Source organism: Lissotriton vulgaris, chromosome 1_1 (assembly GCF_964263255.1).
Source record: "Lissotriton vulgaris chromosome 1_1, aLisVul1.2, whole genome shotgun sequence".
NCBI lineage: Eukaryota > Metazoa > Chordata > Amphibia > Caudata > Salamandridae > Lissotriton > Lissotriton vulgaris.
The window spans coordinates 756,746,661-756,769,813 of NC_141685.1; the positions used below are offsets into that span (position 1 = coordinate 756,746,661).

Here is a 23,153-nt window from a genome sequence, read left to right on the forward strand (position 1 = left end):
GAGCAGGGGGTTGCCTGCAGGTCTTAAAGGCACGGTACTCCTACTCTAATGCCTTAAAGGCAAGGTGTCAGTTTTCTTTGTTTGCTTTATACTCTACTGCAGCCTACTGGCAAATGCCTGCAATTACAGGTTTTCCTATGGCAATAAAGCATTGTTTTATACAAATGTCTTTCTGCTCTCTTTCTTCCTTAGGGTTTGGAAGAGTACTACTGTATGTATGCTAATTTATGTAATTTTGCGGCAATTTTGCCAGTTGGAAAATGTTTTTAGGCTGCAAATATGTTTCACATATATATACATATATATTAATATGTATTTTCTATATGCTCCGGGATCCCGCACATGGGCGGGGATAATTCATAGATTATGACTTTGATGAGTATACCCCTGGATGAGAATTAGGATTACAGGTAAGTAACTAATCCTTCAGGGCCAAACCGTTTGCTAGATCTTTTAAACAGGTTCATTAATGTTTGCTTTTTTTATTTTATTTGTATTCATTAATGTCTTCTGCTGTTCGAAGAAATGTGCTCAAGATCAAGAAATGTGTTCATAGATGTAGATGTTTGGAGCTTAGATAAGTTTGTTTAAAAGATAAAACAACAATTAAGTCACCACTTCTGCCATCATAAGTGATATTGTTACTGGAACTTGGTGGATGTTGTCACAGAAGAGACAGGCGTACCTCGGCTTATGTAAAGTACAAGTACATTGCCTACAGATGGGTATCAATCTTGTATTATTCAAGCCGTCGAAAATATCACTTTAAGTCCAATATTCCATTTTGGAAATATTGATATACTTGCTGGCGGCCTATATTTGTCAGACCTTCAAGGTAGCCCCTCCCTGATTCACCCTGTGGCATACTGTTGTCTAATGATGGTTGGGTCCAGAGTTGAAGCATTGTCTCTGAGCTTGGTTTTATGGCCGGGAATGCTACATGAGGTATCCAGAGAATGCCAAAGTAAATTCCATAGTATGCTTTGTGGGTGACTGGATAAAAAAAAGTAATTTGAAAGTAGTTCTTCTAAAGTTAATGTTGCTGCAACATTAAAACCTGGTCTTGTGGTTCTTTCAATCTTGGTAGTGTGGGTGATGCGGTGTGTACCATCTCTGCTGCAACATGCTTTCCAGAGCCTTTTGTCAGTGATGGCAGGCGACTCGGCTATGTCCACAGGAATTTTTCAGGGAACAGATTCTCCGACCACGTGGCCCTGCTTTCGGTCTTCCAAGCTTGGGATGATGCAAGGTATAGAAAACTGAACAGGCCAATGGAGCCTTGAAAACATCTACTATTATAGGGTTTAGACCCAACTTTTTTTCACAGACCAACAATGCTTTCAATGTAATTTCTACAGAATGGGCGGTGAAGATGCAGAAATAAGATTCTGTGAGCACAAACGACTCAACATGTCAACACTTCGGATGACTTGGGAAGCTAAAGTACAACTGAAAGATATTCTGGTTAATTCAGGCTTTCCAGAAGGTGAGGACTCGTCTGAAGTAGATAATGGGTTTTTGTGACACGGAGCAGCAGTTTAAGTAAACCAAGTGTGTACGACCAAAGAAATCCACTTTTTAGGCCTTATTTTAAGTACTTCTAGGAGGTACATTTTTGAATGCAGAGGGATCCTGTCCAATATATGCTGCTCCCATTTGTGGTTCTGAATCCTGATGATTACATTATGGGTGTCCTTCTCTTACTGAACAGTTGGTCTGTACTATTTGTCATATCAAAAAATGGTTTCATTGCTTCTCTTATTTCTCCAGAGTGCTTGATGACACAAGTTTTCAACAACACTGGACCCGACAACAAGCTGGATGTGGTTATATCTCTGCTGGCCTTTGGTGTCTACCCAAATGTGTGTTACCACAAGGAAAAAAGAAAAATTCTTACAACAGAGGGGAGAAATGCTTTGATTCACAAGTCTTCTGTTAATTGTCCATTTACCAGCCAGGAACCAAAGTATCCATCTCCTTTCTTTGTTTTTGGAGAGAAGGTGAGTGTCAGATACTGACATTATTGGTTGTACTCTTAAGTTCATTTTCTGTCTTCAGTTTCCGCCTGTCACTTCACTTTTTCTCTACGTTCCAGAAGTGCATATTGTGGTGTACACGTATCTGGGTAACCAGACAAAAAACAGCCCCATACTAATGCAGGACAATAAAAGTCCTGTAACTCCCTATGGGAACATACGCTGCAGCAGTTGTAGGAAGGGAACGACAAACAAAAAATCGCAGAAGACAAAAGTGGACTATTGGGTTCGGGAGGTTAAGAAAAACAAACAAACATTTGCAATGCAATCAGTCTCGCCTTTGGGACCTTATATGTATTTAGCTATGCAGCACATTAACCTGGGTGCTGAAACATCTATTGTTCTTTAACATGGAGGAAAAGTAAGCACCAAACTGCATGATACACCAAGTATGGGAACACATTGAGAGAAATATTGCCTTTCAGAGGGAAATGGTATAGTCTTAAGCTCTGTGGAGGGCAGGGATCAACAGCGGACTCCGATGGCCGCAACTCTTTGCTGTGTTCCCGTCAAATATAGTTATTAGAGTGGTCACAATGGTGTGCACAAACTGCTCCTGCGCCCACATTTGGGAGATGCAAACTGCCAGGCTGATAAACAAGAATCAGAAAACAATGGAGCGGTGCACTACCCTGGTCTTATGTTTTAGTAACAACAAATAGTCAATTTCCCCTAGTGAAGTAAGGTTCTTTATTTAGATAATCCCCCAAAAATGTTGTGCATAGTCTCAGCCAACGTTTCGTTCAACAGAATGAACTCAGTCAGAGATTCCACTTACATCCAGAGGCGGTCCGAGGAAGGAGTACACGGCTCCAGAACACAGGATTGGGCTCTTATCAAGGAGGCACCCCTGAGACCTCGGATCCACCCAACGACATGTGACTGCTACTTAAGCGACATTTCGATACTTTTTACTCAGGAGACCCCATCCACACGCAACTTAATGGAGTCTATCTTCATCATTACACACGCCCTGACGAAGTTCATTCTGTTGAACGAAACGCATTGGCTGAGACTATGCACAAACATTTTTTTGGATTATCTGAATAAATAACATTGCTTCACTAAGGGAAATTGACTATTTGTTGTTACTAAAACAGAAGACCAGGGTAGTGCACCGCTCCATTGTTTTCTGATTATAGTCTTAAGCTCTGTTTTTAGTATAAATTCAGGGCCTTTGGTGGTCGTATAACTGAAAATACAAGATTTGAAAAATAGTATTGTCTACGGTGCTCATGGAAGACATTTTCTATGGACTAGAATGTAGAGAATGCTAAATTGATTCTGGTATTTTATTGACCTCTACTGGTCGTTTTTTATCAAAGTTAAATAGAAGCAGTTGAACAGAAAAAAAAGTCCCTAAGTGGAAGCAGGCAAGTCCTAGGGCTGATTTCCAGAGCCCACAAAGTACATACGCATATAAGTATATACTAAAGTATATACAAGAGGTCTCGAATGCTCGACCTAAAAAGGCAGGAAGTATTGCCATTATCTTTTTTTACTTAATTCCTGCCAGTCTTCAGTATCCCTCACCCATCACATTCAACTGCATTCCAGAAGAGCATATCAAGATGTATTAATGGGTTAGCTGACTCTAAACCAGCACCATACCAAAGCTGGACGCTACACCACCTGCTTCTCATTTTGAGATCCTGCACTGCAGAAGTTGCCCAAAAAAACTACAGAAGGAAAAAAGTAAGGGTTTGAAGTGCATGATCCTGTTTTGCAGTGTGAATCTTTCTGGATTCACTATGCTGTGCATTATTCCGCGGTTTAGTGGTTGGGTCCGGAATCGTAGTCTTTTCTTTCTTCTTTTTTTTTTGTTTGTTTTGTAGCCCAGGTGGGCGTCGACGTCCCACCTTCTGGTGTGCTTCCTGTGACGTCTGCACGCTTCCTGCGGAAGCTCCCACCCTTGGGTGCCATCTTCAGATTCTTTTTTCTGCTGTTGGGTCTGGATAGTCACCGAGAGGCTCCACAGTTTTTGGAGGAAAGAAGACGAAAAATACAAATTTTACACGGAAAAGATAGGAGAAGACACCGAGGAACAAGATCACCAAGCTGGGACGACTAAGAAGGAGGAGAACTTCAAGAACTTCGGCGTTCACCGGCGAATGCGCACACAGGGGGGCCCCTGAGCGCAGGAATGGACAAGACACCTTTTAAATTCTGCAGTAACTGCCACTACAAATACGCGCAGAAGGGCCAGCACCCGGTTTGCATCCTCTGCCTACCGGTCGACCACGAGAGCAAGGACTGCAACGCCTTCTCCGTCTTCACCCCGAAGACCCTCAGGGTTAGAGAGAAACAGAGAAGAGCCAACTACAGAATGCAAGGCAAAGGCCAACCCCCGTCGCTTCGGGACTTGGGCCTCTCCAGCGACGACGAGGATCACCTCGCCGAGGCACCAGATGAATATATGGTCGTAGAGACAAATAAGAAAACATCTAAAGAGGTAGGAGAGACGTCGACCCTGAAACCCCGACAGACTCTCGAAAAACAGTCTAAGTCCTCGAAGGGAGCACTGGCGCCGAAAATCTCGACGGCCGCAGCTGCATCCAGGGACAAACAGCCCAGCGGATCCTTCGAAAAGGACTCCCAGGTGGCGAAGACCGGCGTAGCCAAGGTTGTCGAAGCACGTCCCCTCAAAGGACCGTTCGACTTCGAAAGAGAAGGACCCGAAGGTTGCTTTGACGTCGACGACTACGACGACGAGATCGGCCAAAACACTCTACGCCGAACAGGCCGCCAAGCTGGAGAGAAAGAAGTGAAGGCTTGAGGCTGAAATGGAAAACATCCTGCAAATGAAGAGAGAGTACGAGAAAATGAAAAGGTTCACGATTCCGTCAAATGCCGACGACGATTGTCAAAATAGAAGAGGAGGAGGAGTTTGACACCGAAGAACCGCCGAAAACTCCCGAGCCCCAGGAACACCTATACTATGAGGAAGAAGGCGACGATGACCAGCGAACGAGTTTTGGCTCGGCATCCTCGATGGCACAGGACCTGGAGTGGCAGGACCTCGACGCCAAAAGCCCGGAAAAACCTGTGGAGATGTACCCTTTGAGGCCTTCGCCGCCAGATGACATTGGGGCCTACAACATGGTCATCAGGAACGCGGCAACGGCTTATGGGGTCAAACTGGAGGAGGAAAAGCCAAAGGCATGCTGCCTCTTAGAGACCCTGCTCCCCACTCAAGCAAGGAGTCAATTCCTCCCCATGCTTCAGAGTGTCCTGGACCAAGGGAAGGAGGCGTTCAAAGACCCAGTGACCTGCAGGTCTGTCATGCCTAGGACGGTGAAGAAGTACAAGCACTCCTCTAAGGACCCTCCCTACATCCAAGGATCTGTCACGGTGGACTCCATTATTGCGGCAACAGCCAGGAGGAGGGCAAATGTTCCAACATCATCAGGCCCACCACCGAACAAAAAGTAGGAGGATGGACCTAACTGGGAGAAAAATAAAGAGGAATGCAGCGGTACACTGGCACATGGCAAACTCCACCAGTACCAGCATTGGGACGAGGTCGGACAGCTGCTCAAGCACCTCCCCGAGGAATATCAACAAAGAGCGTCACACCTGGTGGAGGAAGGCAAAAATATAGCAAATGCTTGCCTGAAAACAGCATTGGATAGGGCTGAAACATCCAGAGGGCTGATGAGGATCTGAGTCACAGAAAGAAGGCATGCCTGGCTGAGGATCTCCGGCTTCAAGCCGGAAGTACAGAACAACATTCTGAGCACCACTTTCAACGGAGAAACACTGTTTGGGGCACCGGTGGATGAAAAACTCACCTAGCTCAAGAAAGAAAACGAAACTGCAAGGTCCATGGGGGCCTTACAATTCAGGGGAATGAGAAGAGGTACCCCGACACGAAGGCCTAACAGGAGATGGGGAAACCAGCCAGGAACGTCACACCAAACATTCCAACAGACCTACCAGGTCAAGAATCGAGCACAGCAGGGACAGCAAAAACAAACCTGGCAATACCCCGGGCCAGCCTTTCGCAGAAGGGCGAATGGATGAGGGTAGACAAGAGGGGGCCAGCAACCCACCTCAAAGGGACTCCACAACACCAAGCGTGCCCACCCAAACAACACCTCTATGGGAGGGGCACAACAAAGTCAACAGAAAAGGGTTACACGGACTAAAGATCAACGAACATGTAACACCAGTAAAACACTTCTTCCAGGAATGGAAGAAAATAACTACAAACAAATGGATACTAAACATCATACAGTTTGGTGGGTTTTTTTCCAGTTCTATGCAGTAACCAAACAGAAAACCAAGGAGGAAGGCGCACTCAGCAAAAGAAGTAGCGCTGCTCCTAGGCGAGGCACATGAACTCCTCCAAAAGGAAGCCATTGAACCAGTTCCATTCAGAGAAAGAAACCAGGGAGTGTACTCAAACTATTTCCTAGTACCAAAAGTTGACGAAACGCTAAGACCCATCCTGGATCTAAGGTTCCTAAACCGATACATAAAGACACAAATTCAAAATGACATCCCTACAAGGTCATTCCTCAGATAAGCGATGGAGACTTAATGTCCACCATAGACCTCAAAGATGCCTACCTACACATTCCCATGAACAGACAGCACAAACATCTACTAAGATTTACCATGAACAATGAGCACTACCAGTTCACAACACTAGCCTTCGGACTAAAACCCGCACCAAGGGTCTTCACCAAATGTCTCGCTGCCGTGGCAGGGCACCTGCGGAGGGAAGGGATTCATGTATACCCTTACCTCGACGGCTGGCTAATAAAAGCAAGTTCTCACAGGACATGCAAGCAACACGCACAGCGGGTCACAGAAACACTGACAGACCTGGGATTCTCCGTACACTGGAGGAAATCCTCAATGGAACCAGAGCAAGTAAAGATCTTCCTTGGGGCACATATCTACACCATCCATAGCAAGGTGTTCCCCAGCGACAAGAGAACACTTGCCCTGCTGAAGGAGACACGCCACTACCAGAGGGGGCGGGCTCTGACAGTGAGAACAGCGAGCAAGATCATGGGGATGATTGGGTCCTGCATACACCTAGTCCCCAATGTACGGTTCCACATGAGACCATTCCAGGAATGGCTGCAACAACAATGGTCACAAGCTACAGGAAGTTGGGAAGATCTAATGGTTGTAACGCACGCAGTGCAGGAGGAGATAACGTGGTGGAACAAGAAGAACTTTACAATGGGAAAGCCTTTAACACCACCAACCCCAACAGTGACATCACCAAAGAAGCATCCCAGAAGGGATGGGGAGCACACATGAACAAGCTCAGTGAGGGGTCTGTGGACTCCAGATGTGATCAAACACATCAACTACCTGGAACTAAGTACCGTGCTCCTCGCCCTGAAGGCCTTCCATAAACTGTACAACCAGAGCGTGTTGACACAGACAGCACAACAATGATGTTCTACATCAACAAACGGGGAGGAACACAATCAGTCGCACTATCCAACCTAGCGCAGCATATATGAAGATGGGCCCTCCCCCTCAAAATAGACCTACCAGCCATACACCTACCAGGAAAGGACAATGTGGAAGCAGACCGGCTCAGCAGACAGACATCAGCGTCCCACGAGAGCGAACTCCATACTCAAGAAACGCACAAGCTATTCAGGAGGTGGGGGACACCAACAATAGACCTATTTGCAACACACCAGAATGCAAAATGCAGACACTTCGCATCCAGGCAACTAGAGGAACAATCCCAGGGGAATGCCCTATGGATAAGCTGGTCGAAAACATTTGCCTACGCTTTTCCCCCGATACCACTGATACACAGGGTACTCAGCAAGTGCAGAACCAGAAACATTACACTGATCCTGGTGGCACCACAGTGGGCCAGGCAGACCTGGTACTCACAGATAATGGAAATGGCACAGGGACCACCCCACAAATTCGGGGAAAGAAAAGTCTTACTCTCCATGCAAAACGGAGAGGTACTACACCCAAAGCCAGAGAGCCTCAGCCTAGCTGCATGCTCCTGAAGACATAGTTTGCACACATAAGACTACCGGAGAGCACGCTCCGGGTGCTACAGGAGGCAAGGAGACTTGCCACACAAAGGTGCTATGTGGCGAAATGGAAAAGGTTCACACAATGGTGCAGCAAGGAAAAGCTACACAAGAAGATGACAAGGGAATCAACGGTGCTAAAATATCTAACACACCTGCTGAAAGCAAAACTAAGTTCATCCTCGCTAAGAGTACACCTAGCAGCGATAGTAGCCTACACAAGAGGAGAGACAGGAAAGAGCTTCTTTAGATCACAAGTAGTTAAGAGATTCCTGGAAGGGGCAAAAAGGATTGCACCACCTAAGAGGATGCCGCCACCGGCATGGAACCTTAATTTGGTCCTAACAGAGCTTATGAAAGCGCCCTTTGAACCCATTCATAAGTCCTCACTACAAATGCTCACAATAAAGACAGCCTTTCTGGTGGCAATCACTTCGCTGCGCAGGGTAAGCGAGCTGCAAGCGCTGACGCTACAAGAACCCTATATCCAAATACATAATGACAGGGTGGTAATGAGAACGGACCCACACTTTATGCCAAAGGTGGTGTCAAGGTTTCACATGAACCAAACAATACAGATACCAAGCTTCTTTCAGAAACCGTCAACAAGCGCAGAGAGGGCACTGCACACTCTGGACGCTAGAAGGGCAGTAATGCATTACATGGAAAGAACGAAAGAACACATGAAGACAAAGCAGTTCCTTGTGTCCTTCGCAACCAGTTTCCTGGGTAGACCAGTAACAAAAGGCACCATTGCACGATGGATCGCACAAACTATACAATTCTGCCACAAGCAAGCAGGGCAAGAGCTAACTGGGGGGCACAAGCCCACTCCACAAGAAATAAGGGAGTAACAATAGCCTTCCTGGCTAACACACCCATTCAAGACATATGCCTGGCGGCAACATGGGCTTCAGTGCACACATTCACTAAGCACTACTGCGTGGTTATACAAATGAACGAGGAAGCACAGGTAGGACAGAAAGTGCTTCAACATATATTCAACAACCAACGCTCATCTTCCACCCAGCCGCCACAAACCTAACAAACCGCTACAAGCATAGTGAATCAAGAAAGATTCAAGCTGCAAAACGAATAGTTTCTTACCTGTCCGTGTAGTTTTGCAGCTTGAAGATCTTTCTGGATTCACTAGCGAACCCACCCACCTCCGCCAGAAAGATGAGGCAGGAGAGGAAGGTGGAAACACAAGGTATAAAATACAAACAGACACTTTAAAAGACAAAGTGATAAATCATTTACTTTGAGGAAGAACTTGTAAACATTGCCAAGGATTCACGAACGGAACAAAAAAACAAGAAAAAAGAATCCGAAGATGGCGCCCAAAGGTGGGAGCTTCCGCAGGAAGCGTGCCAACGTCAGAGGAAGTACACCAGAAGGTGGGACGTAGACGCCCACCTGGGCTAAAAAAGAAAGAAAAGACTACGATTCCGGACCCAACCACTAGACCACGGAATAATGCACATCATAGTCAATCCAGAAAGATCTTCAAGCTGCAAAACTACACCGACAGGTAAGAAACTATTCGTTTCTTCGGTTGCAGAAATTGAACTGTACTGGTAGACTCATACCTCATACCCATCACTATCATTCCCTCAGCAACATGCCCTTTGGTCTTCGGTATCCAAAACGTGAACCGTTCTGTTTTACCACTATTATTAAACATCACCACCAGCAGGAGCAAACCTCAAACAATGGGGGTCATAACCTGCACCAGGCACCACTTACAATTCTGTATACAACTTAGTATCATTGCATCTCTGGCAAAGCTCTCCATGTTCATGTAATAATCTTGTATGCAAGCTAATCGTCCTTGGAATCACTTTAGGAACAATGATATTTCAGCCTTGATGCTAGGAATGTTATGAGCCAGCAAGGCGACTTTGAGGGTTGATTTATTTTTAAGGGAGCTCTGTGCCTCTAGGACATATCTCTAACAGGAAAAAAACCTTTCCTAAGAAATAAGACTTCCGCTTTCCATCTGTAACGCACCTAAAGTCTTACTTATTTTTATTACTGTTAGTTCTTTCCCTTCAGGACCACCACTCAGTCTGTGCGCTGGTGTGTGTCCCACAGTGAAACCTCTTTTGGCAGCTTTCCTTCCCCAATTTTCTGCTGGTTACTTTTTCCTTATTTTCTTTTTTATTTTTTTTCTCCTGCATTTCCCATGGCGTCTTATGTGATCCAAACAGGGTGAAAGGCTGTGTGTAGAAGGCTGCGAAATTAGACAAAATACTGGTTTTACCCGACTTAAACCCTCAGATTTCATATGCCCCTCCCCTCTCACTTGCCAACTTGCTGAACTGACCTTTCTCACTTCTCACAAACAAATCCAGCCATTTATCTGCTTCCTAACCATGTGTACCTTGTATTCTATTTAAATGAACCTTTCTCTTCCAACGCCTTACAGTATTTAGTTCTTAGTCCATTTGGCACACATCATAAACTAAATCATATCTGGACATACAGCAAGCTGAATACAAAATTAGAATGGGGAAATAAAGTTGACACATTAATAGGTTCTTACTGTAAGCCAGGTGGTCTGGTAGTGTTGTGCTGCGAAGGTAAGCTTATGCCACTGTTTTATAGCAACAGAGAAATGGTGTCCGTCTCCTTTAAATCTTTGTGGGGTAGGGGAAATGGTGGTGGTGTCTGGTGCAAGTTTAACTGGATTGCTAGAGGTATGGGGGTGTGAGATGGGCTAAATATTACTACATGAGGCAGAGGTTTTTTGACCTCATCCTGTGTGACAAATTAACTGATGGATGCTCTTTAGGATAGAGATTGGACCTTTTTATACTGGTAATCTGCCTTCAAAGAGCCAACATTACCGAAAGTGCACTTGGGTGGGTCCAGCAGGCATGTGCATCCACATATTGTGATTGCGATGGTGTGATTCCATGGACGCATGCTCTTATTTGCATGTGGGTCTGCCCCATGAAAATGAGTGAAGACTTTGCTCCAACGCCTTATTACAGATATGGACATAGAAACATAGACCATCAGGAGTTGCAATTGTGTTAGTTGGAGGTGGCACTCCACCTGTGTCCGTACTCTGTGGTTCCCCTTGGAATAGAGGGGTGCGGGCCTCTGGGACACCCAGCTATTTTTCTGCAGGCAGATGCTAAGTCACTGCACCTGCCTGCAGGTGGTTCTCCTCCCTGCTTTCAAACTCCAGCCAGATTACTGCCCACACAATGAAGCGCGTGGCTTCAAACAGCCTGTCTGCCTTTCACTAATGCACTACTCTCCATGCAGGCAAGAGTTTGTGCATATGTAGTATTGGCCTAATTTTGTTTTGAACCCCCTAAATGTTGTTTGTTTAGTACTTCCGGTGGGCAGACAATGATGGCATTGGCATAATCAAGTAATTATTGCACAACACAACTACCTTTCCTCCATCTTTCTACCACTGAATGACTGCAAGGATCAGTAAGCTTAAGTATCTGCACGCACTTTCTGCTCAATCCATGTCACCCTGTAGGAACCTTTGATTCTGTACTACATTTAAAAGTGCCAACATCACTCACATGGTCTACAGCACTATGGAGGTTCATATGCATAAATGGCTTTATATTAAGAAATTTTCTTTCCATTGCAAAGCGCATATGACAAAGCTAGAGCAGCTATTCCAGTATCGACCTCCGTTATTAACAGTGGTTGAAATTTAAGCCACATTGGGTGAGGTACACTAGGGCAAGATGTTGCTGTTCTTGTTGTAATGCAGTTGGAAAATGATTACCACCACCTTGTAAACCATGACATGCTTTCTTATCCCCTGTAGATACGGACAAGGGCAATTTCTGCCAAAAGCATGACCATGGTGAGCCCACTCCAGCTGCTTCTGTTCGCCTCCAAGAAAGTAATGTCTGATGGGGAAATGGTGGTACTGGATGACTGGTAAGATTGTTTTTTTAATATGTGCAGAATATCTGATTTGCCTCTCAATTAATAAGGACGCATTTGTGATAAATGGCAATGTTAGAAAAGGCTGGTGTGAAAAGTAAATAGCTGGATAGGCTCCTAAGCAATCTTATTTTCCAGCTCTTTGATTCAGCAAGCAGTAGTTTAAATGTGATGGTGCTCCTTTCCCTCTGCTTCTTACTTGTCCCCGAAACTACACCAGGGAGTCTATGAACTGTATCAACTTTTAGAAATAGTTTTCACTTCTCATTCCTTCATATAACGTTGATGATGTGTTCTTTTTGTCCTGCTTTAGGATAAAGCTGCTCATACCTCACGATGCTGCAGCCTACATCACAGCACTGCGTGCAACTATGGAGGCCCTTGTTGTCGAAGTTACTAAAGATCCAGAGATTCTTTCCCAACTGGACCCGGGGAATGAGCAAATGCTGAACATAATCCGCTTGGTCTCCAGGCCCTCCACAGCTGGCATTAACCTTATGATGGGCAATGCAAGGTGAGCTGGTCCTGGGCATTTACTCTCCCTAGAACTAATAATCCCAATATGTTACAAGTGACTCCACCTGTTTGTGTACCAATCGGGGACTTCAACAACATGATACATGGTGTTTATGCAGCTGTTTATGAATAGGCATATCCCAGTTCTCCTAGTATACATTTTACTCTTTACTTAGTATTTCTGGCTTCTTAGGCCCTGTTAGTGATGGAAGTGTCATCCTGTTTTATTTTTACCACCTCCTGATGTAGTCACTCAGAGCAGATATTAGCCTGGCCGTTATGATTGACCACTTGGAGATTCATTCAAAAGAAGACTTACTGTAGGACCCAGGCTCTGAATATGGTATACTGCTAGTCGGCTACACCTTAAACAGAGTCCCGAGATTCCCCCAGAAGTATACAGGGCTCAATGTAAACCTAAAGTGCTCTATTAGTGGTAGTGTGGGCGAGAAGCCTTTGGCCTAACACTGAGTAAGATAAGACATTTATTGCACAACATTGACCAATAAGAGACACACGACTCAAAAAGGTGATCCATACCAATTTTATGAAAATAAGCTTTGAGTTTTATTTCAAGACCCAAGATCTTTGCAATAAGATAAGCACTTTTAAAAGTCGACACTTAGTGCAATTTTCAAAGAGCTCAATGTTAACCTATGGAGGAAAACAGTGATGTGGTTATACAGGTGAGTACATAACTTACAGTTCCGGTCTTCGGTACCAAAGGTCCGCAAGGGGGAGAAGTCAGGTGAGTACCAAAACTGCACCACCAGCATTACAGGGGCAGCCGGTGCAGAGGTCCAGATCGGAGTTCAGCCCAATGCATTTCAATGGAGACTGGTGGTGCTCAAATCGCCACTGCTTGCCGGTAGGTAAATCAGTTGCAGGGGCCAAACTCTGGGGGGTTAGAGCAACCACGGGGGCCACAAAGAAGCACCAAACATACACCACAAGTGGCAGCAGGGTGCAAATACAGTGTCGGGCACTTAATACTTTTCAATAGAGAACTTGCTTCAGACAAACAGGCTGCAGGCGTCGCACTGGAGGCTGCAGGAGAGTGACCAGCGACAGCAGAAGTTGAAGTGTAGGGTGTTCAGCTCACCAAAAGGCCCAGGGGCTTTGGATGCAGCGGTGTCCTTAGACGTCAGATTCTTCTGACTGGAGCTGGTCGCGGTCTGGGGGAGGCTCTGGATTAGTGTTGTACCCGTCACCGTGGAGTCAAGGAGGGGTCAGCCAACGCTGGACTTGAGGTCAGGATCGCTGGGGAACCTGTTCTAGGTCGGTGGTCCACCTGGACATTGGACGTAGGCGTCTGGTGCAGAGTGGGCAGGACTGGCAGTTCGGAAGGGCACCAGAGCCCTTGTGTAGGTTTCTTAGGAACAGATCTGCTGTCCTTAGAAGTCTCTGGTCTTTGTTGAAGAGCAGGCAGTCTTCCTCGGGTTATGGAAGTCACTGGCTGCAGGTCAGGCGTCCACTTATTTTGCTAAGTCTTGGAAGCTGGAGACAGGCCAGTAGAGCTGGGGCCAAGTCAATAGTAGTCTTCAGCCTTTGCTGCACAGCATTGTCTTCGTCCTTCTTAGGTCGTCAGGAACTAGTTTCCAAGTCTAGGGGAGCTACCTAAATAAAACATTTAGGGGGCGTTTTAGGGGAGTAGCAGGTAGGGCCAATGGGCACCTTAACTGAAGAGGCTAGACCCACTATTGTCACCCTCCTGTGGGAGGGGGTATAGACCTAGCCCTGATTAAAGGGGTCTCCCTATCTTCAAGATGACGGGGACTGAAAGATGTGCTTCACCTCGCCTCTCCCACCTTAGGCGTGGAGTTGGCAGAGCTGGTCACACCTAGTTTTCTATGTTTTCCTGTTGGTTTTCCCGCCCAAAGTGGGGGTGTAAACCGAGGGCTGCCATCTGCTGCTAGCTGCAGGGGCTGGGGGAGTCGCATTACAAAGGTGGAAGGCCTTTGAAGCTTCCCCTTTGAGCACTGGGTCCATCCTGGGGTAGGAGATGTGACACCTCTGCCCAGGGATCCAGAAACCTGTCTGTGTGTGGCAGAATGCTTGAAGCCAGTATGTGACCACACAGTGTCTGTAGGTTATCAGGGGGGCTTTTATTACAAGGAGTTGCTTCATGCCAAACACTCCGTATTTGAGTGTACCCAACATAATGCTGGGGAACGCAAATAGTCTAGTTCCCAGCCCATTTACTCCTTATGGCTTCCCTGGCACTTACATTTAAAAATAATTGACTTAAGTATTTTATGGGCATATCTACTCCTGCAGATATGCCCTCATCTGTGGTATAGTGCACCATGCCATAGGGCTTTAAGGGCTGCTAGAGGGGTGACTTACCTATACCTTGTCAACTTTGTCATTTTTCACCTCACAGGTGCATGCAAGCTGCGGGGGCAGTGGCATGGTCCTAGTGAGAGGGTACCAGGGGACTTTTTAGCTTCCAGGCCCAAGGTACCCATGGTGCCACTTACTAGAGACTGACAGGGTGGCAGAAGTACCAATTGAGGATACGCTTAAGCACTGGCACAGGGGACCTGTTTGACAGGGACCCTGTGCACTACAATCGAAACCACATCCATGCGAGGCAAAAAGTGGAGGCTAACCATGCCAAAAGATGTACTTTCTCACACCTACCTATCATGGCAAAATAATTCCATTGACCGTGCAGGAAGTTGAGGCGACTGAGGCACAGCAGTCCGAGCAATGTCAACCTTCTCAGCCGATCCAAATGCCCCAACAAAATGTACAGTTTCTTTCGAGCTGTGTAAGACATCATCACAACCAAAAGCAGCAGCTCCACAACCAGCCATCTTCTGCTGCCTCAAAACCTCTTTGGCCTGCCCTCCTATAGCCCACCCGTTACGTTATCGCAATTGATCACTGCGCCATCCAACTAATCAGCAGGTGCTATTCCTTGCCCTTTATGCCCTTTCCTTTAGACTTGCCGGTTTCTACTTTCTTCCACAAGGAGCGTGCCGGAGAATTGCTGTCTGACACACACCTTGATTTTTTTTTTCTCTTTCTACCCATTTGTTTGGGGGAGAGGGGTTTTAGAAGTGGTGCCCATTGACAAAAGTGGTTATGGGGTTTACTCCCTTTACCTCCTGGTCCCCAGGCAGGACCAGTCTTCAACCAGTCTTGGACGTTTGCCTCTTGAACCTTTTCAGTCAGAAGAACTAGTGGACGATACTGGCTTGAGCCACCTTCTGCTGGCCCTCAACATGGACGATTGGCTGGTATCCTACGATCTATAGAATTTATACTTTTTAGCCGCTTACCATAAAAGCTTCCAGATGCTCCTTGAGGTTTAGTGTGGGGGGTGTCTGCACCACCATTTGCCAGATTTGGCGTTGGGTCTGACTGCACATAGAGAATACACCAAGGTGATGACACTGGTGTAAGCTTCACTGCTGAAATCAGGCGTCCATATATTCCTGTACTCAGTACTCCACTGATCTTAAACGTCCCATACAGAAAACAATCCAATAAATGGTGATGCTCATGTTGTGAAAATCGTCACATATATTTTTTGTTACACGTACAACTGCATTCATGCATCAATTAACTGTGGCCAGCTAACTTCACACTGCATGGACATTGTTGTCCTTAGACGTAACCCAGACCATAGGTTTCGGCAAAACTTAATTTGAATAAAGGAGTGTCTTAACCAAACTCCTTACAGAATCCAGAGCATCATTTAGTGAGGGATATGACTAATTTTCGTAAGATGATTCCGCTTTTTGTCATTTTGAGGGGTTTCATTTTAGCATTCTGTGCCGTCCAGGCTATTAAAAGAATAAAAGTGGACAAACTGCCTACTTCAAAGGAATTAAAGACTCAAAGACCCTTTGTGCTCTGGTGCCTTTTCAAGACTAGAGCAATGAAGCTAGATGGCTAATACCAGATAAAATTTCCAAGCACCACTGCCTGAAATGTAGAATCAGAGGGGAAAAGCATCTGAGTAAAGCCTATTTTGGTATGGTGAGTCTGCCTTGCAGTCGCAGCTTTTTAAATTGCTTCAAATTATTACAGGGTTATCTTCGTGATCATTTAGAGGGGAAGTCCTAAAATTACATGCTTACATTTTGGAAGTCATACCACCTTTTTTGGAAGTCTGCATCTTCTAACACCTTAAAGTTGGGTATCTAAATCATATCCACAACAAAAAGACTGAAGTCCATAGTCTTTTTTTGTGCCACCTGGAATATTCATTTTGTTTTCCAATGGTTTGGGCAAAATCAAAGACTAAGATATTACGGAACCCTATCTGGAGCACAGGATGCTAAAGGAAGTAATTGACTTCTGGCTCAAATGTTAAAAAAAAAAATTATGTTCTTCAATGACTTTTTATACAACTCTGCCTTTGGAGACAGTTTCAGTTCTGAGCTTTATATTGCTGTGCGATAAAGCAAAGCATATTCAGTGGATGCTTGTGGCATGCTTTAGAGTCTGAGATAGGTTTAGTAAAAGGTCTGAAGATCCATTACCTCGCTTGCAATCACTACATAACCAAAGAACTAGATGCACCCACTGCTGCTTTAACTGATTCTTTAGTTATGTAAATGTAAATGTACAGGAATTTATATAGCGCACATCACCAACCGGTCTCTAAGCGCTTGCTTAGGGAACCCGTCCTGGTATTCCCCTGTGAGATAACCCCGGCAGGGTATCTGCAAGGTGAAAGCCAGGCATCCCGCCGCGAGGGGCCATTGTGGAGATTAAGCAAGCTATTGCCCAGAGTCGCAGAGTGTGAGCCCGTGAATCGAGTAGGCACCGGAGCGAGAATTGTCGAGTCCATGGACATTTTAGGACTCAAGACCCCGCCGAGCCGGGAATTGAACCCTGGTCCCGGGCTGACCTCTGCTTCCAGGTCTGCCTCCTCTAACCCGTGAGCCACACTTCTCCACTAGTTTCACCATGTTAATGTTCTTTGGTTCTCATCCTGACAGTAAGCATTCATTCAAAGCATATATATCTGCATGTAAGTAACCATTGTATTTGAGCTGTAGAAATGGCCAGTAACACCCTAATTGCTTTTTATTCTCACTAAAGTCCCTTGCTTGCTCCTCAGATCTGGTGCCACTTTGATATTCAACATTGTGGCCATGTACACTAAAACAAGTAAACATTTTAATGTAAAGAAATGCCTATGAATCATTAATTCAGCCAAATGTAGACTGATATTGTGGACATTGCATCATCAGCATGGATTTGGTTGGTTGACTCCTATCTTTGTTCTGATCTACGCAGTTTTCCAATCTTACTCTGTGGTTCTGTATATGCATCTTGAACATTTTTATATCATTTGTGGTTTTCCAGTATGCACAGATGTCTGCAAACAAATGTATCCAACTACATTGAGACTAGCATTCTAGAGCAATTGCTATATAGAAGAGCTAGTCTTTAGGTGGATGTAAATGTATTGCAACTTTTATATAGCGCACGTATCACCCGAAGGCATCAAGGCGCTTGCCTTGGGAACCCGTCCTGACTTTTTCCCTGTGAGCTAGCCCCTTACTGGGCATCCCCAAGGTCAAAGCCAGGCATCCTGCAGCGGGTGGGCCGCCGTAGTGGAGATTAAGCAAGCTATTGCCCAGAGTTGCAGCGTGGGACCCCATGATTAGAATAGGCACCGAGGCGAGAATTATCAAGTCCGTGGACATTTTGGGCTCAGGACCCTGCCGCGTCGGGAATTGAACCCTGGTCCTGGGCCCGACCTCTGCATCAGGGTCTGCCGCTCTAATCAGTGAGCCACACGGCGGTTTGTTAGTTATCAATAGAATGCGCTATTCCTGAAGACTAACAGTCTCTCTACAATTCCAATTCGGTCACATCTTCGTCTGTCTCTCTATGAATTACAGGGTAATTTATAGATTGATGTGTACTGGGAATATCGGTGAGTATCTTTGGGTCATGGGTGTAGTGTAGAAGAATTTACTTCATTATTGCTGCACTTGGAGAAAGAGCCTGGATAAGTAGGACATTTCATGTGTTTACCTCTGGCAAAATAAAGTTTTGTTCATAATATTTCTTAAGATAATGGTATATTTTTTGTCACCCAGACTTTCACTTTGCTGCTATTGTTGACCATCTGTAAATGGCAAACTGTACCAAGAGGATAATAAAGTTAAAATGATTTGTTTTACAGGTTTGGAGATGGTCCCCGTCCTCCAAAAATGGCCCGATTAGATAACGGAGATGGCAGGGGAGGTGGATTTGGAGGTAACCAAGGCAGAGGCGGATTCCGAGGCAGAGGAGGAAATTATGGTGGTGGATTTAACTCTGGAGGTTCAGGATCCTACAGAGGAAGCGGTGGAGGATTTGGGGGTGATGGAAGCCGTGGAGGATATCGAGGTGGTTACCAGAGTGGAGGTAGAGGAGGCTTTGGTGGAGGTGGAGCTGGAGGTAGAGGAGGTTTTGGTGGAGGTTATCAGAGAGGAAATCGTGACTTTGGTGGAGGATTCCGGGGCCAAGGTAGAGGCGGATTTTAAGGACTTCTGTTGCTCTTACACAAAGCAGCATATTTCCAGTCTGAGTTGCTGGAATTTGTGCGTTTGGCACATTTCTTTAAATGACTTTCTTAACACACACGTTAAAGCGCTTCTTCCATTTCAACGTGAATTACATGGATGAGAAAATATTGTGGATGTGCTGCAGTCTATTGTGTATTATATAGACTACTGAGCCCATATCAGATGACCAGTTTTTCTCGTTAACTGGTGGATTTGTTTTTTTACTTGAAGCTATTAGTTTAAAACATTATGTATAATGCACATTCAGCATGTGGAAAAGTTCCTCTCAGTAGACAACTGTTGACATCGGAATAAATGTGTTTTTTGTATCATTTAGTCTTGCGTTTTTTCTTAATATTTTTTATGCATCATACAAATTACCCCATGTACTGTTGTGCTGCTTGCCCACTTCCCAACTGGTGGGGAACTGCCTGAACTGAAGGCAGCACTGGAAGAAACTTTTCACAAGATTTTTAAGAGACTATTTTTTGGGGAGGCCTGAATGTTTGTATCACTATATTTGCATAGAGGACCCCCACCAGGGCATGACCATTTTTCCCAGCCCAGTTTCTTTTTTTTCTCACCTCTGCTGCACCGCAAGAAAGAATGGAAACCTTTGCAAAAATGTGCTATCTCTTAAGTCTTGCCCTTAAACCCAGAGAGCAAGCATTCTCCCCATGCTTCCAGTCCTGTTTTCTACTCGTGCGTCACAGACCTTCCCAAGTCCAGTTTTATTTTTTCAGTTGGGCCAACGTGATCTGATGGAATTGAATAGCGACATTGACCGATGGGGACATTTCTATACCACGTCCCTCATGAGAGTCAAAATGGCGTGGAATCCATGATCTTTACTTCCTGACCCCTTAAGATGGACGCGTAGCCAACAACAACAAACGTCCTGACCGCTTACCTTTTTCCTCCTGAACCACAATGACCCTATACAGACCTATTTAGACCTGCTAGCCTTGAGCGCCACCTAGTGGTCCTATCCTGAACTTCGCCCCTCAATGCTTATTTTATACGACCAGCTATAGTCTTATTCCTTCCAGACCTGCTAGCCTTGAGCGCCACCTAGTGGTCCTATCCTGAACTTCGCCCCTCAAGGCTTATTTTATACGACTAGCTATAGTCTTATTCCTTTCAGACCTGCTAGCCTTGAGTGCCACCTAGTGGCCTTATCCTGAATTTCGCCCCTCAATTTATTTATTTATATGACCAGCTTTGTTATTTCCTTGACATGACCCCGATAGGCCTTTATCACCCGATGTCCTCATACATGCACCTATGTTCATAACCTACCACTATCCCCTACTATGCCTCCTCTTCAGCTATCCCAACATGGCCCGAACTCCTGGTCCATTCTCTACCCCCCCCCCCATCTCTCGAAATACGCAAGAAAAAAATTCAAACACAACCTTCTCGTCCTTAACTCTGAAACTCTCATTGTGGACAACTATAACAGCCTGACCGCCCCTATTATTACCAACTACATTTTCTATTCCAAACGCCCCTCTAAATGGAAAAGCACTTTCCTACAATCTCTCCCAGTCACGAAGTCCCTCAAAATCCCCCATGGCCATAAACTATCCACTTCTCCCTCTTCTACCTTTCCTGGGGAAATCAATATCTCCATTTTTAAAACCGGTAACATCCTCATCCAAGCGGCCGTTCCCCACCTTAACTCCTTTGAATTACACTTCAGATCACTGACCATCCAACTTCAAAACTTCGCTAATAACCTTCCCCCTTCACATCCTTTGCCCTCCTCCTTTTACCCCTCTCTCTCATCCTATACTCCCCTCGACTGACGTGCCCACAGTCAACAATGCCTTACAATTGCTGACCATCCAACTTCATAACTCCCCCCCTGCCCTCCTCTTTAACCCCTCTCCCTTATCCTTTACTCCCCTCTGCAGATATGTCCACAACCAACAATGCAGTACAACTGCTGGCCATGCACACGTCCAACAATGCCTCACAATTGCTGATCCCCCCCCCCCACCCCCGCATACCCTCCCGGCCGGCCTTCTCCCATGGACCCTCCTCTTCCCCTGATTCCCCCCCTACTCCCCAAAGCTCCCAATCCCCCACACATACGACCTGCCCTCCCTCTGCCCTCATTCCCCACACCACGAGTGCTATTCCCCCACCCCCTTTCTGGCTCACTGCCCTTCCCCTCCTACTCTTACTCCACCCTATTCCTCCTCACCCAAACCCATCCTCTGTCCCCCGAAACTCAATGCACCCACCAACCCGAACCGTCTCACTCTATTCCAGAACCGCCCCTTCACCCCCCCCCCCCGACCCATCCTCTCTCCCTTTGATTATCTTGGCCCCCCCCCTCCCGACCCGTCCCTCACCGTTCTTCCGAACACTCCTGCCCCTCCATTTCCTCCTTCACTCTCGTTGGCCACATACCCACCTTCCCCCTCCATGTCCCTCCTCTTGCCCTACTACCACAGTCCTCCCATCTCCCCTTCTAGGAACCCCACCCTCCCTCCCAACAGCAAACCACCCCCTATGACGAGCATCGCTAATCCCGTGCCGCTCCTTCCTCCTTCGCCAATATCCCACCTTAGTCTTATATCTAACTCTCTTTGCAAAATTGAACACTATCTCGCCACTCTCACTAGAGATCCCGCTCATCTTAGATCTGATTTCTATTCCCTCAAAAACGGAGCCCTCCCACTTCGGTTAAACTGCGCTCGTACTAGACATATGAATTCCGCTACCCCTAAACCGTTTTGCACGACTTCTCTACACTGCCGCACACACAGACCTCTCCGCACCTCCTGCCCCTCTCCCCCATGGAGATCCTAGACCTCTGCAAATCCTACCCTCACCCACTAATATCCAGCCTCCCCCGGCCTCCAGCATCCCTGTCATACTGGGGACTAGCCGAACTCCCCGCTCACCTTGCTCACCTAGGCCTCCTCCCCAACTCACAGCCATCCACTCCCCAAAACTCCCCCGAAACCTCTTTACTGCATACTTGTTAATTGTCTGTCCGCTGTGCGACATGCCACTGAAATATCAGAAGCTATCCTTAGTGAATCCATCGACATTGCGTTACTAACGGAAACCTGGCTCAAAGACCACTTGACAAGCATCCTGGACCTCCTCGCCCCTCCTGGCTATTCTATTCTCAGGAAAGACCGGCCCATCCGAATTGGCGGTGGTGTTGCCATCATCTTCAAAGAGGAACTACAAATTTCCCTTGTCAATAATACTAATTACTCCACCCTTGAATACCTTGAAGCTGAACTCAAAATTCACGGCTCCCAACCCATTTGCCTTCACAACATCTATAACCCTCCCGGCAATACTCATCCCTTCGTTAATGAGCTTTCCAACCTTCTTACACAATCCTCACTTTCCAATTCCCTCAACATTTTCCTGGGAGACCTTAACCTCCACTGGAATGAGCACAGCGATCCCTCTATCACCCTCCTTTCCAACCTTCTCGAGATCAATGACCTAGAGCAACTCTGTCACTCCCCGACCCATTTCAAAGGAGATATCCTAGATGCCATAATTACTAGCAAAGATCTAGCCCTCCTATCCAACATTGTTCCCATCGACTGGTCCGACCACCATCATACTGTTCTCTATAGCGGTCTCAGCCACTCCCCGCCCACGAAAACCACTAAACCCTCGAAACTGACCAGAAATTTGAATAATATCCCCCCCCGGATGTACTGGAATCCAAACTCCATGCCCAACTTCTCGCCATCCCGCCCTCACTTAACGCAAATGCGCTTACAGAACACTAAAACAAAGCAGTTGTCGAAACCCTAGACCTCCTGGCCCCGCTTAAGCTCAAAAACCAAAGAACCGTTCCTTCCAAATCATGGTTTAATACGGAGCTTAACAATGTAAATGTAAATGTAGTTGAGCTTATATAGCGCACAGCTACCCGCAGTGGGTGTCCCGGCGCTTGCTTAGGGAACCCGTCCTGATATTCCCCTGTGTGATAGCCCCAGCGGGTATCCACAAGGTGAAAGTCAGGCATCCCGCCGTGAGGGGCCGTTGTGGAGATTAAGCAAGCTATTGCCCAGAGTCGCAGAGTGTGAACCCGTGAGTCGAGAAGGCACGGGAGCGAGAATTATCGAGTCCGTGGAATTTTTAGC

General features: G+C 46.2%; 1 protein-coding gene across 3 annotated transcripts in view; it reads left to right on the plus strand.

Moving 5' to 3' along the window:
- The window catches only part of DHX9 (DExH-box helicase 9), a 208,302-nt gene extending 188,947 nt beyond the window's left edge, over nt 1-19,355 (plus strand). For all 3 annotated transcript variants that reach the window (XM_086955648.1, XM_086955651.1, XM_086955658.1), the window contains exons 23-28: nt 1,088-1,249; nt 1,359-1,486; nt 1,771-2,000; nt 11,865-11,980; nt 12,300-12,500; nt 18,660-19,355. In XM_086955648.1, coding sequence (XP_086811774.1) covers nt 1,088-1,249; nt 1,359-1,486; nt 1,771-2,000; nt 11,865-11,980; nt 12,300-12,500; nt 18,660-19,002 — 1,180 coding nt within the window. In that variant the 3' untranslated portion in view covers nt 19,003-19,355. The remainder of the gene's footprint in view (nt 1-1,087; nt 1,250-1,358; nt 1,487-1,770; nt 2,001-11,864; nt 11,981-12,299; nt 12,501-18,659) is intronic.
- Nucleotides 19,356-23,153: the final 3,798 nt, after the last annotated feature.